We start from the raw sequence: 17,809 nt of genomic DNA, 5'->3' as shown, positions 1-17,809 counted from the left end.
GGCACTTCTGAATTTTTTTGGGGAAAACTCTTACTTAACGATCAGTACCAAAAAAAAAATCCCCATAAAATTTAGGTTGGTCACGCGACCAACCTGTTTTACAGCCCTTATGACATACCATCATAATGGACAGACTCCATTATAGTTGTGTGTTGAGGACTACCTGTACTAATATTATATAGCTTTGGGCACATAAAGCATAAAATAATTTAAAGAAATAAACCAGATATTACAGGAGATACTTTAAAAATAACCATATTATGTATTTCAGATTTACTTTGATCACAGCAGAAAAAACGATCAAGCTCTTTTGCTCTCTCAGGATATCAGAACTAAAATGAAAAGCACTGTCTGCCAGGCCTGACATGCAGCAGGGGAAAAGGCATTTATCAAGGCCTCTGGAATATTAATTTGAGTACTTGGCAGGTTAAAAATGTTCTGTATGTAAGGAATGGGGAATCCCAAAGGCCTAACTCAGGCCTCAGCTGGTCTATCCTGCCTTCTGAATCTTGTGAGACCACTGCCCCCAAATCACAGGGCTACTTTCTGCTATTGCTGATGGCTGTTCTTCCTGCATTCATTCATTGTCGTTCCCCTATTCTAGTGTATGCAAATAAAATTGTGCACTGATATTTTTTGCTAAAGGGAGAACCTGCATTCTGCTGTCTCTAGAGAAGGGGAGCCCACCATTGCCACTAAGTGGAACATAGAGCTGGGAAAGTGACTATGGAGTTCAGTACTGATATTTCAAAATTTTGATTTTTAGCCCACCACATCTCTGGTCTGCTCAACTGCATAATTAAGACAAGGAATAGTAATTAAAAGTATTTATTTATTGAATTTCTATAGCTGCCCATCTCAGCCTAGTGATTGGGCAATTTACAATTATAAAACTGTAAAACAATTAAAAACAATAAAAACAATCCAAAGAATAAATACATACAGCAGCCAAAAGAGTTGAACAACTATTTTGGTTGAACCACAACCAATTAACTGTAAAGCCAAGGAATGGGTCTAACACATTATGAGCCCCAGGCCCTCGCACACAGGCATGTTTTTAAAGCCTTACAAAAGACCAAGAGGTTTGGGGCCATTCTAATCTCTAAGGGGAGAATGTTCCACAAAGCAGGGGCTACAGCAGCGAATAAATGCAAAATGGGGGGAAATTAAAAATAAAGTTGATAATAAAATTAATTAAGAAAGCACTTATGAAAGAGATGTGCCTTTACAGATTTTCTAAGTAAAGAGAAAATAGGGATTGAAAGCAGGCAATACTTGTTTGAGTGCATTCCATATTTTTTTATTTCTAAATCTTACAGATATTTGGGTATTTCATGGCAGCCCAAGTACAGTTCTCATCCTGTTTGGCTCTTTCAAAATCAGCCAAGTGCTGCCACCTTGTGTGATTTTTCTCCTAATTATTACCAGAATTTGCTTTGCTACAATTTTCAATTTTGGGGCTTCCCTCTGGAAAAAATAGATCAGTGCAATGATGCTTGGGGTGCCATGTAACTAGAATTTTTGGATGACCTATTTCCTGTTCAGTTAGTGCTGCTGCAGGTTATACGGTGAGTTTAGTTCTGCCACAAGCTGAGATTGAAGCCTTATAAAAAACATAAAGATTTCTCCTGCTACCCAGATTTCAGAGATTAGAAAAGAAGACAGCTCAGTTACATCAGCCTACCCTGGGGGAGCTGTAACATTACTTCTATGGTAGTTTGAATTAGGAAAAGAAAACTACTGAGTCAGTAATATCTTCAAAGTAGCATAATGAATCAGATTGGGAAGTCTAGAGAAAGCCCAAGGGAAGAACCGGTGGGTGGGTGGGGCTAGACAGAATAATGGTGTGTGAAATTCAGGGTCTAGGAATGCATTTTATGTAGGTCATTGGAACAAACTCACTCTTAAGAAATTTGTCTGCCTGTATCTCAATGGTGGTGTAAATTTGGATTAGCCTGGCAACAATTTGAGCAATACCCTGTTAGATTAGATCACTCTCACTGTTCTGGTGCAATACCTTTTTTGTGTGAATTTAAATGGATAGTCTACCCAATTAACCCTTAGACTGAGCAACCTTTATATATATAGGTAGGACAGAATGAGAACATCATTTTACGGCAAGCATTGTCAATTTAAAGCCCTGAGACCAAATTCAGGGCCAGAGGCATCCCCGGGAGAGATGAAGAAATCAAGATGGTGGCTATAAGGTTGAAATCCTGTCACACATGTGAAAAGAGGGAGATGCTTTGATGATGCAGCCTCAGTTGTTATCCTAACTTTTAGATGCAGTTCAACAAAATTCTGGAGCATCTTTGGTTTGTATTGTTCTTCACAGTTGCTAAAGCGGGTGACAAATTTTGAACTACACCTGTAGGGTAACCCTTCAGCATTAATGTAGTTTTATTTTTAAATAAAAGGACAAAGTAGTTTCTCAACCCAGAGAAAAAGGGAAAACTCTGGCCTCTGTACTTTCTGTCATCATACCACTTTCTGTATCTGGTTACTAAAGCTCGTGTCTCTTCTCTCTCCTGTTCTTGGTGCTTGATTCCAAGCAGTTCTACAAATGTTATTGTCACAAAAATTATTCCATTGACTATATAATAGGGATAGGCAGAAACCAAGCTTACATTATGTGTTTTTTTATCTTTTCTGCATAAATCAAGGCAGCTGGCAGCAATGAAATATATAATTATAAATTAGAATATATTTTAAAAAATAATCTACGATCACATAAAATAGTTCTAATTTAATTCTATTTCCAGAGTTGACTATTTCACCTAAATTCTACAAAGGATAGAAGGCTGTTTTTACTAACCATTAGAAGAAAATAAAAGATAGTCAATGTGGACTCTTGATAGAGAATTCAGGTATTTGGAAATATTAGGCTGGGGAAGGGTGTAGGGGGATTTTACACTCACATTACCCAGTCCTTTTAGAACAGGAGTCAAACTAGTGCGTCATGCTCAGGCCATGCGCATCCCAGCTCTGCAAAGGGAAAAGTCACAAAAGGTAATGTGACAGCAACGTGACCCACGAATTTGACACAGAATTGTTTCGAATCTGTGATCTGTTCTCTACACAAGACCCAAAACTAGATAAAGAGAACTGTAATTTCCCCTTCCAACGAACTGATAACCTCAGAGGTTTTAGAGGGAGTGAGTTTTAAACTCACTTATTGGATTCTTTTTATACCATTTTGTCAGAACAATTTAAATTGATTTAAAGCAGTGGTTCTCAACCTTCCCAATGCCGCGACCCTTTAATACAGTTCCTCATGTTGTGGTGACCCCCAACCATAAAATTGGTGTCTCGGTTCTTAAGACCATCGAAAATATGTGTTTTCCGATGGTCTTAGGCGACCCCTGTGAAAGGGTCATTCGACCCCCAAAGGGGTCCCGACCCACAGGTTGAGAACCACTGATTTAAAGGGTCTCAGTAAATAAAATACTTATATCTGATTCTTATAAAGAAAATAAATTTGGTGTTGTTTTGGTCTCTTGGGAAGGTAATTCAGAGATTGGGTAAAAACAGAATAAAGAATCAAAAACTGTTGTGCTTCATATGATAAACCAGTGATGGCGAACCTGTGGCACGCCAAGCCATTTGTCAGGGCATGCGAGGCGCTGCCCTGTCAGCTGGCCAGCGCGCATGCGCGCTCTGGCCAGCTGAGTTCACCATTTTTAAAAGCCATTTTTTCACCCTCCCCAGGCTCCAGAGGCTTTATAGGAGCTTGGGGAGGGCGAAAAGAGCCCCCCCCCCCCGCCCTCCCCGGAGGCCCTCCGGAGGCTTCAGGGACCGTCCGGAGGCTTCCCTGAAGCCTTCGGAACACTTAAAATGACCCTCCGAGCAAACCGGAAATGACTTCCGGTTTGCTCGGAGGGTCGTTTTAAGCATTCCGAAGGCTTCAGGGAAGCCTCTGGACGGTCCCTGAAGACTTCAGAGCGGTTTGCTCGGAGGGTCATTTTAAATGCTCCGAAGGCGTCAGGGAAGCCTCCGGACCGTCCCTGAAGCCTTCAGAGCGCTCAAAATGACCCTCCGAGCAAACCGGAAGTCATTTCCGGTTTGCTCGGAGGGTCATTTTAAGCGTTCCGAAGGCTTTAGGGAAGCCTCCGGATGGTCCCTGAAGCCTCCGGAGAGCCTCCGGGGAGGGCAGGGGGGCTCTTTTCGCCCTCCCCAAGCTCCTATAAAGCCGCTGGAGCCTGGGGAGGATGAAAAAAGCATGTAAAAATGGGGGGGTTTGCGCCTGTTGTCCGCGCATGCGCACTGGGGGTTCACGCATTGCATTATGGGTGCAGCACACTCGCACACGACCCCCCTGCGCTCCCCCCCACTTGTGGCACGCGAGCCAAATAAGGTTTGCCAGCGCTGTGATAAACTAATCCTAAATCTAAGTTAGCAAAACACAGTTGCTGAAGTCACATAATATATTATGCTTAAAATTATAAATCACATTAATGTTTAATGTGATGATCTGTTTACACAGCATGCTAAGACAATGGCTGAGTTCCCACAATTCATCAAAAACAATTCAGTCCTTTTTTAGCCTAGCTTTCTGTGTGGTGCCAACAAAACAACAGAGAAATTTAGAGCAGTTTGGAGAACTATCTTTCTTTTTGTCTTCTTCTTTACATAGATTACCCTTTAGGGCCACCGAAGCAATCAGGTGTAACTTCTAAATATAAATGTGGTTGAAGTAAATCCAGGTTATTGGTGACAACCACAAAGAAATCACTTCCTTGAGTAAAGTATTTTGCATAGTTGCAAGGATTAAAAATGTATACTTTATGAATAGCTGTATTGTAACCTATTTCAGGTTGCAGCAAAAACTGTAAGTGGTAGCAAAAATGCCAAAGGTGTGAGTTGCACATTGTGCTTAATTGTAACATGAATGGTTTCAAGTTTATTCCAGCTGTTATTCAATAAATCATGGTTAATATAATCATGCTCATTGCTCGAGTGTGAGCCTACTCAAACTGGCCTTTGGCACCTGCCAAATTATTTCATTTATTACAGTGAATGTTTTCATTACTTTCATTCACTGGAATTAAGCGGACTGCGAATCAGCATTGACTCCTGGTGACTGCCTTCACAAATCTCTGTAGTTTTCGTGGCAAGGTTTTTGAGAAGTGATTTGCCATTGCCTCCTTCCTAGCCTTAGAGAAGGAGGACTGACCCAAAGTCCCCCAGAAGGCTTTGTGTCCAAGGAGGGACTGAAACTCATCTCCTCCCCCACTTCCTAGCCCACTGTTTTAACTGCTACACCATACTGATTGCCCTGATAGCCCAGGAGAAACTTATAGATTTTGGACTATTGCTCTCCATAAGCCCTTGTCAGTATAGCCAGTGATTATGGATTATGGGAGATGTGGTTCTCAAATTGCCTGTTACTGGCATTAGCTTCATGGAAGATCAGTTCATGGTGGTAGCAATGAAATAAAATTGTACAAAACTCTAGAAGGTTTTGCTGGAGAATGCAAGGTATATCTTTTTACTAAGGATTGTCATGGGTCATATGAAGTGAGTATCCACTAAATTTGTTCTGTATAAGATTTTCTTCTCCCCAAGATGTTTTTTTTTAATTTCAAATCTAGTTCCTGTTCTGGGATTTCCTGGTAGTTTCTATCATGCTAGCAAATCAGCTGACCCTACTTAGCTTATCCAAACCATCTAAAGTTAACCAGGTGCTGCTGCCAGGTTGGGACACTATTTTTGTACAAGATGCCAGAAATTCATTTAAACTTTGTGTGATTGGCTGATATTTGTGCACTGTAGGAGGCATCCAGACAGCCCTATTTGTATTTGCCAGATCCTTTTTTTTAAAGGGAAGGAAAAGTAAGAGATCAAAAGAATCCTAATGACCCCCATCTATCTGTGAGCCTGGCATATTTGTCCTTAAGGCTGTTTTATACTTTGATACTAGTAGGTAATGGAAAGGCTACAGTGGATGGAAGACTTGGACTAAAATAGGTAAATATGTAAAGAGAAGGGAAATGACGTAGCCAGAGATGTAGACACTTAAACCTGGAAATTTAGATCTTCATGTCCTGTCCACTATGCTTGCTGAGAAAGAGTAGAAACCCATGGTGGCAACAGCTAGCCAAATACTTTACTAGGAGGTCCCTTCCTCTTGGCCTTATACTTTTCTGTACATTATTTTGGATGCTGGTAGACAGAAAAATCCTTTTGGATAGGCTGGAGGGTATAAATATTATTTTAGCTATATTTGTGCTCTAAATGGATTAGAAAAAGATGAGAAAGCATGTTGATGCAAAAAAAGAGGGTCTGTTTATCCTATTTCAATTTTGACTTATTCCTGTGTAATACTGCTTCCTTACACAAAATATAATTAATATAGTAATATTTATAATTAGCATATAATTATCTCTCTACATGTAAATATACACAAAGACAAACTCAAAGTTACATATATACATTATAGCAGAGGTTCCCAATCTTTTTCGGTTTGCGGCTCCCATAACACTTCGGATTTTTTCCGCGGCTCCCTTAATAGGTACATCCGATTTTTTTTAATTTTTGACTTTTTAAGGATTTGGAAATCTACTTTTTAGTTCGTTAAGGTTAGGTTAATTGAAAAATAAATTAAACACGAGCTTTAAATTCACAATTTATTGAACATCGTTTAATGATTTAAAATTATTAATGGGATGGATGGGCTTGTTGTTCGCTGCACAACTTCTCAAATCTTGGATCAGAAAAATAGCTTTTGAAAAGTAACTTAACCACCACACTAGCCCAGTGGTGGGCAACTTTTTTTTTCAACTGAGCCAAATCTCGCCAAAACCACGATTGAAATTTATTTGGAGAGCCGCTCTTGCTTAGCAACCAAAATTTTGGGCTCAATTGTGGTCATATGTTGTTTTTCTTTCTTTCTTTCATCTCTCTCTCCCACTTTCTTTCTTTTTTTCTTTTTCTTTCTCTCTCTCTCTCTGGCTCTTTGTCTCTCTCTCCCTCCCTCCCTCTCTGTCTCCCTCTGTCATTTTCTCTGGGTGTCTATCTGTCTCTCTCTCTCTGTATCTCTGTCTCTCTCTCCTCCTTCCCCCATCTCTGTCACTCTGTGTGTGTGGGTGTGTCTGTCTCTCACTCATTCACTTAATCACTCACTCTGTGTGTGTCTCTCTGTCTATCTTTCTCTCCCTCCCTCCCCCTCTGTCTGTCTGTGTGTGTGTGTGTGTGTCTCCCTCTGTCTCTCTCCCCTCCCTTCCTCTCTGTCACTCTGTGTATGTGGGTGTGTCTGTCTCTCACTCATTCACTTAATCACTCACTCTGTGTGTCTCTCTCTCTGTCTATCTTTCTCTCCCTCCCTCCCCCTCTGTGTGTGTGTGTGTGTGTGTCTGTCTGTCAGTCTCTCTGATTCCCTCACTCACTCCCTCTCTCTGTTCCTCTCTCTGTCTGTCTGTCTCACTCACACACACACACACTGTGGTCACCACAGTGTGTGTGTGTGTGTGAGTGAGACAGACAGAGAGAGGGAGTGAGAGAGGGAATCAGAGAGAGACTGACAGAGACGAATCAGAGACGTACTTTTAGCTACCTGGCAGCGGCGTTTTGCCTTGGGGGGCTCCTCAGAACTTCCCAAGACTTCGGAGGGAAGTTTACAGCCCTCCCTCGGAACGCTTCGGAGGGAAGCTTCTGCAGCGAGTGGCAACAAGTCTCCCAGGCTTTAATTTGCCGAGCTGTGCGCACGCGCCTGTTTTCCACGGCGTGGAGCAGCGGCGAGATTCTGCGCGGCGAGCAATGATTCCAGGGGCCATCCGGGAAGATGAGGAACGCGAGGGGGACCCTGCCTCCCCCACTGATAGCCCCCGAAATCATCGCTTGCCGCTGCTCCACACCGTGGAAAACAGGCGCGCGCGTACAGCTCGGCAAATTTCAGCCTGGGAGACTTGTCATGCCCGGGCTTTTGCAGAAGCTTCCCTCCAAAGCCCGAGAGGAGGGAGGGAAGCGGGCGCCCGGCTTCCCGGCGCCCTTATGACGATAGCGCGGCTCCCCAGGGAGCCGCGGCGCACACTTTGGGAATCACTGCATTATAGAATTAATGATACAAATGAATTAATGGGAATAATTATTCATTGCAGCCCAATGGATCCTTTCTGTTCATGGGTACTATAGCTTTTCAATTCTGAATTGCTCAGGTGCAAAAGATGGTAGCTTTCTTTATAGTTTTTTGTGGCTTTTCCCAAAATCTGGTTGAATCCTTTTGGAACAATCCTTTTTGGTGCTTGTCAGAAGTCTCCTAACTAAGATATTCACCCAGGAATATCATAGCCATATTTGCTTGGACCTGAAAGTTACAGTTAATGGTAGTTATAAGTCCAGTATTTCTAAACGGCATCAGGTTGAGGAAGTGTAATTTCCCAATATTTAGAAACTGCCCATCTCCCTCACAGATCCCCCTTTCTTTGGGGGAGTTTTTTGATTATTAGATTTATTTCCCATCTTTTGTTCAGGAGCTCAAGGAAGTATTAATATGTTTCCTCTTCCCATTTTGCCCTATGACAACAACCCAATGAGGTAGGTCTGGCTAAATGAGAGTGTCTATCCCAAAATCATCCAGTGAACTTCCATGCTGAAGGCTGCCAGCCCAACTTCTTAAGCACTACATCACACTGCTGTGTTTTTTAAGTTTTAAAAAGTCCCTCTGTGAGGGATATGGGTAGTTTCCAAATGTGATTGATAAACAAACAACCAAACAAATTGCTTTCATTGTATTTAATTGCTTGTATGTATGAGATTATTGTTTAAAAAACTGGTTTTTGTTTCGTGTTTGTAATAATTTTAAGATTAGGTTTTGATATATCCACATTTCTTGGAAATGTCTTATGTTGCTGACTTACTGGATACGGCATGATCCTAAATAACAAAAGTCATCACTTCTTGTACAGTACTTTATTTCAAATATAGAAATTCCTACAGTACATCCTATTTACATTGTCTTGACAATTCCTCCCTCATTGGCTTCAAACTTCTAATATTGAAGGCAGTATCATTTGAACAATTCGTTTAAAATAACTTTGAAAAAACTGCTGTAATGAAGTGAAAGGTTAGCATGTTGCTGTAATTGTTTTGAAAAAAGCATCTAACATCTTGTCAACTACAGTCAAAAGGTACAAGCAACAGCAGATGCTAAGAACAGCTTGTCTTGCTTCCCAGGTGGTGCAGTGGCTCAACAGGTTCCTGTGCAAGCCATCCAGGTGCATCAGGCCCCCCAGCAAACGTCTCCTACAAGCGATAACAGCACTGACATCACACAGACCTCTTCCAGTGGGACAGGTAAGCAACCAATCACCCCTAATTCTCACTTTGCAGCTACAGGTCATATTCCCAGATCAGATCTCTTTTCCTTTATTGAGGGGAAAGGGTGGAGAACTGCCTTTCCCCCCAAAAGACAGGAAGTCTGGTCCTCTTTTCTAAGAATTAGGAAACACCGATGACATCTTGTCTTAAGCATACACGGGAACTGAGCAAATGCATTGAAACCAGGGCAGTTTTGATCCAACTCATTTTATTTTGTGACAATGGGGAGATGGCAGAGAAAGTTTTTAAAACTCATATATATGTGCTTAGTCTATTGGAGGCTTTGCTCATTTTGTCTCTTAAGACTTTCTACAAAAAGTCAGGAGAAAATTATACCACTGTTACATATAGTCCTCCAGTTCTGACTACATGGCAACAATTCAAAGTTACAATGGCACTGAATGAGGAGGACTTATAACCAACCTCTAAACTGCAGTTGTTGCAGTATTCCCAGTGTCACATGATCACAATTTGGGTGCTTGGCAATAACTCAAAATTACAATACTCGCAGTGTTCTGTGGTCAAGTGATTGTCATTTGTGACCTTCCCTGCTGGCTTCCCCCAAGCAAAGTCAATGAGGAAACTAGCAGGAGGTTCCAAGTCACTCTAGCAACTCTTGCCACTTTTTCACTTGCCCACCCAAGCTCTCCATGGCCATGCTCCACAGCGCCTACCCACAGTAGGGTTGTCTTCAGGGTTGTCCACCAGAACTCAACATCAAGAAGTTCAATGCAGGTAGTTCTTGAGTTATGAAGGCAACTGGGACTTGAATTTCCATCACTAAGCAATACAGTTATAAAGGGCTATGTGACATGACATTGCTTAGTGACAGCAAAACTGGTTGCTGTTGTAACCCCAGGACTATGTGGCTCATTAAGCAAGGAGCTCACATGACTGTGACGCTGCATTCGTAACCTCAGGATCATGCGGGTCCTTAAGCAAGGACCTCAAATGACCTCTGACATGGGAAGAAGTGGAAGTCCCAGGCAAGCAGGCCAGGTCAGGCAGCTACTGTGGGTAGGCGCTGTGGAGCATGGCCATGGAGAGCTTGGGTGGGCAAGTGAAAAAGTGGCAAGAGTTGCTAGAGTGACTTGGAACCTCCTGCTAGTTTCCTCATTGACTTTGCTTGGGGGAAGCCAGCAGGGAAGGTCACAAATGACAATCACTTGACCACAGAACACTGCGAGTATTGTAATTTTGAGTTATTGCCAAGCACCCAAATTGTGATCATGTGACACTGGGGATACTGCAACAACTGCAGTTTGGAGGTTGGTTATAAGTCCTCCTCATTCAGTGCCATTGTAACTTTGAATTGTTGCCATGTAGTCAGAACTGGAGGACTATATGTAACAGTGGTATAATTTTCTCCTGACATTTTGTAGAAAGTCTTAAGAGACAAAATGAGCAAAGCCTCCAATAGACTAAGCACATATATATGAGTTTTCTCTGCCATCCCCCCATTGTCACAAAATAAAATGAGTTGGATCAAAACTGCCCTGGTTTCAATGCATTTGCTCAGTTCCCATGTATGCTTAAGACAATATGTCATCAGTGTTTCCTAATTCTTAGAAAAGAGGACCAGACTTCCTGTCTTTTGGGGGGAAAGGCAGTTCCCCACCCTTTCCCCTCAATAAAGGAAAAGAGATCTGATCTGGGAATATGAAGGAGCCAGCCTGATTTTCAGACATACATCACATCTTTTCAGATACATTGAACAACTGTAGAATCTGTATTCTGTCATGCGTTAAGAAGCCTTTGGACAATTTTATCTCCTGGTCGTAGGATTAAGTCTGCGGCAAATGTACATGGCAAATTTTTACTGGCTTAGAGATCCTCTAGAATAGGTTTTACCCTGTGACTGTGCACACCCCTGATAGAAGTGTGAAGAGGTCTGGCTTCTGCAGGTAAGACAGTGGAGGGAAACTGATCTAGCATCCAACTGTTTCAATTGTGTCTTTTCTTTTGTTTTTCCAGTGACCCTGCCAGCTACAATCATGACTTCATCTGTGCCAACCACTGTGGGAGGCCATATGATGTACCCCAGTTCTCATGCAGTGATGTATGCTCCTACATCGGGCCTCACAGATGGTGGCCTTGCGGTTCTCAATGCCTTCTCCCAGGCCCCATCAGCAATGCAGGTTTCACATGGGCAAGTCCAGGATCAGGGTAAGACTGGACCCAGAGAGGTTTGATGTTTGAACAACCTACATTGCTTACTGCCCATCTGATTTCTCTTTCTCTTGCTATACATACATACATAGCATAAAACAGCATTTGGTTCTCAACCAGCAGAATGTTACCAGTTCAACATGGGTACCTTACTGTATCTGTCATAAATTCTTTAAGCAATCCATCTTTTTTTCCTTAGCTGCCACAGTAGCCACGTGAACTCAAGAAAATAGACGTTTGAGATGTATTGCCTGTATAATAGTATTGTTTTCGGGTTTACTGAACCTAGAAACAAACCTTGCTCTCTTCTCAATTTTAGTAACAAATTTGCTAAAATGTGACTCAAAGTAGAAACAAGGAAGGAAATCAAGAAAGAATCATTTTCAGTTAGCTTGCTTAAAGTTTAATATAGATGAATAAGGGATGTGATCTGAGGATTTACATGCAGAGAATGTACACAGTGGCTTTGAGTTTTAGGCAATAATTCAGAAGAAGCATTTGACTGAGGCTTCCTTATCCTGTTTGTGGTGGTCACAATGGTTTCCTACCCCAATTTTTGTAAAAACCACAGCTTTTCAGTCTCAAAAAGGAGATGCTGGTCATTGCACAAGCTGCTGGGATATACATACAATACAATGCAATACAATACAATAGTAGAGTTGGAAGGGACCTTGGAGGTCTTCTAGTCCAACCCCCTGCCTGGGCAGGAAACCCTATACCATTTCAGACAAATAGCGATCCAACATTATAAAGGAAGGAATTAAAAATGATTCCCAAATCACTTCAGAGGCTATTCTCTTAGTGAGGTTTTTATATGAAAGAGGAAGATCACACAGTGTATTAACGCATGAATTATTTAAACTTCATAAATTGAATTAATTCCAATTGGCTAGCTAGATCTACCAATATGCAACACATATGCTTTACAAACTACAGTGGCTGGGTTCACATAACTTTATTTAAAAAGCCAAGCATATTATGATATAGCATATGTGAATTCGGTTTATCTATAGGTTATTTTTTTTTGTTCTGTAAAAACATAGCTTGCTTTGTGAGTTATTTGGTTTTGATAGCAGTAGTTCATTTTTAATTTCCTACTGTGATTATGCCCGCATAGTCTAGAGCAGTGGTGGGCAACCCGCGGCTCGGGAGCCACATGCGGCTCTTTACACCCTTTAATGCGGCTCTTCTGTGTGCCGGGTGCCCGCTCCCCTCCCTCCTCTCGGGCTTCGGAGGGAAGCTTCTGCAAAAGCCCGGGCGAGTGACAACCAATTTTGGTCCTATGACTGCAGAATGCTGCAAAATACCATAAATGCAGGCCAGTTGTTGAGTGTTTCAAATGTGATTGGAACACTCAACAAGGTGACCACAGTGTGTGTGTGTGTGTGTGAGTGAGTGAGAAAGACAGACAGAGAGAGGAACAGAGAGAGGGAGTGAGGGAGGGAATCAGAGAGAGACTGACAGACAGACACACACACACACACAGACAGAGAGAGACAGAGAGGGGGAGGGAGGGAGAGAAAGATAGACAGACAGAGAGACACACACAGAGTGAGTGATTAAGTGAATGAGTGAGAGACAGACACACCCACATACACAGAGTGACAGAGAGAGAGAGGAAGGGAGGGGAGAGAGACAGAGGGAGAGACAGAGACAGACACACACACACACAGAGTGAGTGAGAGACAGACAGACACACACACACACACAGAGTGACAGAGATGGGGGAGGGAGGGAGAGAGAGACAAAGAGCCAGAGAGAGAGAGAGAAAGAAAAAGAAAAAAAGAAAGAAAGTGGGAGAGAGAGATGAAATTAAAAACAACAACATACAAACCTGACTTACTCAAACTATCCAAGGAAATGCAAGGCCAATGTTCACATTAGTGGTTGTGACTTTGTCAGTCAATGTCAGGATGTAATTTTCTCTACATTGTAAGGCAAATTTTACGGAATTTAACGTTATCGATAAATAATATCGTTCTAAAGTTTTTGTTTTATTAGTTGTGTTATTTGTATCCTCCCGACCTATGTGGATACTTGCATGCAGAATATTCTCAATAAAAACTTATTGAAACTAAAAACAGTGTACCATCCTATGTATTTTCGGTTTTAAAAATGTGGCTCTCAAAGTAAATTTCAATCGTGGTTTTGGCGAGATTTGGCTCAGTTGAAAAAAAAGGTTGCCCACCACTGGTCTAGAGTGATCTAATTTTGGAGAATGACTAGTATACATCTGTCATTTTCTCTGGCAGGTGGAGTCCCTCAGGTATTCCTGACAGCTCCGTCAGGAACAGTTCAGATCCCAGTCTCAGCTGTTCAGCTTCACCAGGTAGGTCCAAAACAACCTTGCATTTTTCTTTTCAACTTTTACCCTGAGACTGTAGTTATCTTACTGAAAATGAGATACACGTGGAGGAGGAGTCAGTAGGGTATAAAAATTAATTGTAATTATGCTTGCAATTATTTTGCAGCATCTTGATTTTTTTCCCCTTAGTTGTTCAAGACATGAAGATTTCATACTTCGTGTTCCATTTACAGAAGTACTGTGAGCAGATGTTCATTTAAAACGGGTGTCAAACTTGTGGCGTGTGGGCCGGATGCATCACACACTGGCCACGCCCATCCCTGGTTTTGCAAAGGGGGGAGTTGCTATACATCACGTAACGACATCGAGTTTGATGCCCCTGATATAAAACACGTGACTGCTAGCAGAAGCCTCTCAGTTTATTAACAGCAGCTCTAGTTAAATATACAGTATACTGAAACTCTGAGCTTGCGTGGCATGTGCTACTCATTGAATATATAAACATGACTTTTTGGCATCAGCGTTTTTGCGTGTCACTGACTTTTATTAATTGTGATATGTACAGTGAGGTTTCATATGCAGAGGTGGTATTCAGCCAGTTTGGACTGGTTCACCTGGTAGTGGAAATTGCGGGTGGTGGGCCTGCCCGCCCCGGCTCTATGCCATCCTATTTAGGTACGTTTTCAAGCCGCGTACGTGCGTGTAAGCTCCGCACGTGGTCAAAGCGCATGCACAGAAGCCTGAGTGCTTGCATGGACGGGGCGCATGTGAGTGAAGCGAATGCGCACACATACTCACATTTGCGAACCGGTAGGGAAAGTAAGTGAATACCATCCCTGTTCATATACCTTTAAGTTTTGAAACGTAAGTGAAAAAAGTAAGCTGGGATAACACCTTTGTGAGACCCAGGAGCAGAAGAATGTTTGGTGTTCACCCGTAAGAGACTGTTCCTCTCATTGGTTCTTTTCTCTCTGCAGATGGCTGTCATTGGTCAGCAGAGCAGCAGCACTGCCAACTTGACAGAGCTGCAAGTGGTCAACTTGGAGGCATCACACAGTTCCAAGAGTGACTGAGCAACTTTGGGGGGGATCTGGTGAGGAGAAGGGAAGACGTGTGTACCCAGCACCCCAACCTGAACCAGCAGATGCCACCACCGCCTCCTCCAGCTTTATGCTGCATCTGGCCCTGGATCCATGGCACTCCTCAAGCTGCACGAGGATCTCGGCAGTCCCTATTTTTGTATGGACTCCATCACTTATTTATTGTTGCCTTTTACACGTTTTCTTCTCACACTTTACACTGACACCCCCACCCACAAAAGCACCCACAGAAGTACATAGATGCATATTAAAAGTGGCTTCAAGGCCAGCAGCAGGAAGCTGAGCTTGGGCTGTAGGGGGACTTTGTTACACTGCATTTACTGTTCTTTTTGTTTGTTTTTGGTTTTTGTTTTCCTTCTTGTTCCAGCCAAAGAAATTTTCTCTCCCGAGTGGGAGAATTTGCTCTGCCATGTATAAAACCTTCCCTCTGTTTTCATTGCCAGGGAGGGAACCTTTCTCTCTCTTTGCCTTGCTGCTTCTGATACATAAGAATGTCCTTGAATGTCCTTAGTTTGTAACCTCTAGGCAGAGCAATTGAGGCTGTGGGAAGAAGCTGCAGTCCAGAAGGCTGCGAAGCCATTCTGAACAAAGGGTAGTCTCTTTTCAGGCATAGCCCTGATATCCTTACACACACACACGCACACACACACACCTGGGACAGTCACCACTTTGCCCTCCCCCATTCCAGTTCAGGTCACTTCCTGGCTGCAGCTTTGTGCCTTCAAGCAATCCATGATGCGTTGTGGGTTGGCTTGCCATTATTCTTGGCTGGCAAAGAGAGGGTTCTTCCTGTTGGCATTCCAGCTGGAGCAACTGAGCATCTTGGATTTCCTTTGACCCTTAAAGTATCCCTCCCTTGGAATCTCTTTTTTTGTTGTTGTTGCATAGGAATTGACTTGGAGCAGCTTCTTGCCCATTTAGTCTGGCTGTACACACATCTGACAGCCCAAACAAGAATTGTTTACCCATCTCCCTTTTTTCTTGGAAACACACTCAACAACTCATAAGCCCAGTAGCAGACTTTTGTTTTGTGTAATGCTTGAGTTTTGCTGAATTTTTTTTTTCTTCCTGAGAAGGAAGAGCTACCGTCATGTTATAATAATAATAATTATTATTATTATTATTTTAATTTTGGAAGGTATAAAGCAGCCTTCCCCACTGGTGCTCTCCAAGATGTATTGGGTTCCAAACTCCATATCCACTAGCTTTTGGCAATGCTGGGAATTGTCGACTAAAAGATCGGAAAAGGTTGATGAAGGCTAGTGCTAAGGAATGAAGTTGGAAACAAATAAGGGTCGTTTTAAGAAAAAAAGTATTTAAACTTAACTCAGCTGGCTTTCCCAAGCCAATTGCACCCATGAATGAACTATAACCAGTCCGGGATACAATAATGTAACATAGCCTATGACATTTGTTTGCTTCTCAGATAGCCCTGGAAATGAGATGGTATGTTGCGCCACCATCATGAAGCATGTTTGGCCTTCACCTGCGAGACCTACAGCCTGGGAGTGGGTAGATGGGACGGGGCCAGCTTAACCTGAGAGCATTTGTGATAAAGGTTCTTCCCATTTGTTTGTGAAGCCACTGCTGTGTCCACGTTCTTTAGAAAAAAAATTATGACGCTTCAAACAGGAGGTTCTGGGATGAATAAATACCGTAACACCTTTAAGAGGGGAAGCTGCAGGACTGGTGTAATGGAGAACGGAAAGAGATGCGGAATTGAGAGGAAGGGCTGAGTTATTGGATCATTTGTTTGCACACAATCATGCATTTCATTCAGCCCAGAACAGGTCAGTGGTTCTTATAAACACTGCCCCCCTCCCCCCCCCCAAAAAGGGCCAGCTTGGATTAAGGAGGCTGCAGACTTTTAGAGAAAGAAAGCAGCTATTGTAACTCCTTTCTTTCTTTCTTTTAATTAAAAGACAAAAGAAGCCTTGAAAAAAAAAAGACTTTATTTTTCTAAGTGTTAAACTCAGTATTTATGTAATTCTTAAAGGAATTAAAGTCTGGCTCCTGTACAGTTTTCATGGGGTTTGTAGTTGGGGGGGGGGGGGGGGAAATGGGCCATGAGGCAAGGATGAAAAAAAAAAGGAAAAGAAAGGGCCCTTTTTAATTTGTATTGTAATATTCTGAAATTGCTTCCATGAACATTAGCGTTTAAACATGTGTCTGTCTCTAGCACTTGAATCATGCTTTGGTGGAAAGGTTGCACCAGTGGGGAGGAGAGGGCTTATATTAGGTGTGCAAAATGTACTACCTGGAAGCCACATGCAATTGCATCAGCATTCCCTTTTTAGTGCCAGAGTCACACTCAGAATAGATGGAACTAAAGTGTTGGTCCTTTTGTCTGGTCTTGGGGCAAAGTGGAAATATTTATCCCTATGGATGCTTAAGGCATCCATTTGCCATCTTAAAATACCTTGCACCCCTTTCTAAAATGGACCATGGCCTCCCACTTTGGGATGTAGAGCTCAATATGCCACACAAATCCTGGGATGGCCATCAAGCCAACTGAAGTTGTGTATACTACTTTTGTTTGCATCTTCAGCTCACATGGGCACATTTTAAACGTGTACCCAAGCTCCATCAAATCTGGCTTATATCTGATTGAAAGAGAAAGTTAGGTTAACTTGTTTAAAACCTTCCCTTGATGGTTTACATTTATTGTTTTTGTTTTAAATGTCAGAAAACATTGAAAAGTTTATTTCCCCAACTAGTAGTTGCAGCTTGAAAGGAAGTGATTTATTCAGTTCTTTTGCGCTACATGTATATTGCAACCAATCTGAATTTACTGGTACTTCTCCATCACTAACTTCAGTAGTGAAGTTTCCAAGAATGGTGCAAAAGTATCCCCTTGTTTTAACCCTCATTCCTTTTTAGTTTAAATGCAGTTTTTAAACATCTTCATTAGATCAGTGAC

The 17,809-nt window shown here is 42.2% G+C and overlaps 1 protein-coding gene across 3 annotated transcripts in view; it reads left to right on the top strand.

Moving 5' to 3' along the window:
* SRF (serum response factor) overlaps nt 1-16,716 on the top strand; it is a 100,284-nt gene extending 83,568 nt beyond the window's left edge. For all 3 annotated transcript variants that reach the window (XM_081944752.1, XM_081944751.1, XM_081944753.1), the window contains 4 exons: nt 9,172-9,291; nt 11,290-11,481; nt 13,737-13,813; nt 14,767-16,716. In XM_081944752.1, the coding sequence (XP_081800878.1) occupies nt 9,172-9,291; nt 11,290-11,481; nt 13,737-13,813; nt 14,767-14,862 (485 nt within the window). In that variant the 3' untranslated portion in view covers nt 14,863-16,716. The remainder of the gene's footprint in view (nt 1-9,171; nt 9,292-11,289; nt 11,482-13,736; nt 13,814-14,766) is intronic.
* The last annotated feature ends 1,093 nt before the right edge of the window (nt 16,717-17,809 follow it).

This window comes from Natrix helvetica (genome assembly GCF_964273705.1).
Source record: "Natrix helvetica genome assembly, chromosome: 2".
Lineage (NCBI taxonomy): Eukaryota > Metazoa > Chordata > Lepidosauria > Squamata > Natricidae > Natrix > Natrix helvetica.
This window is presented reverse-complemented; position numbering and strand designations above follow the sequence as displayed.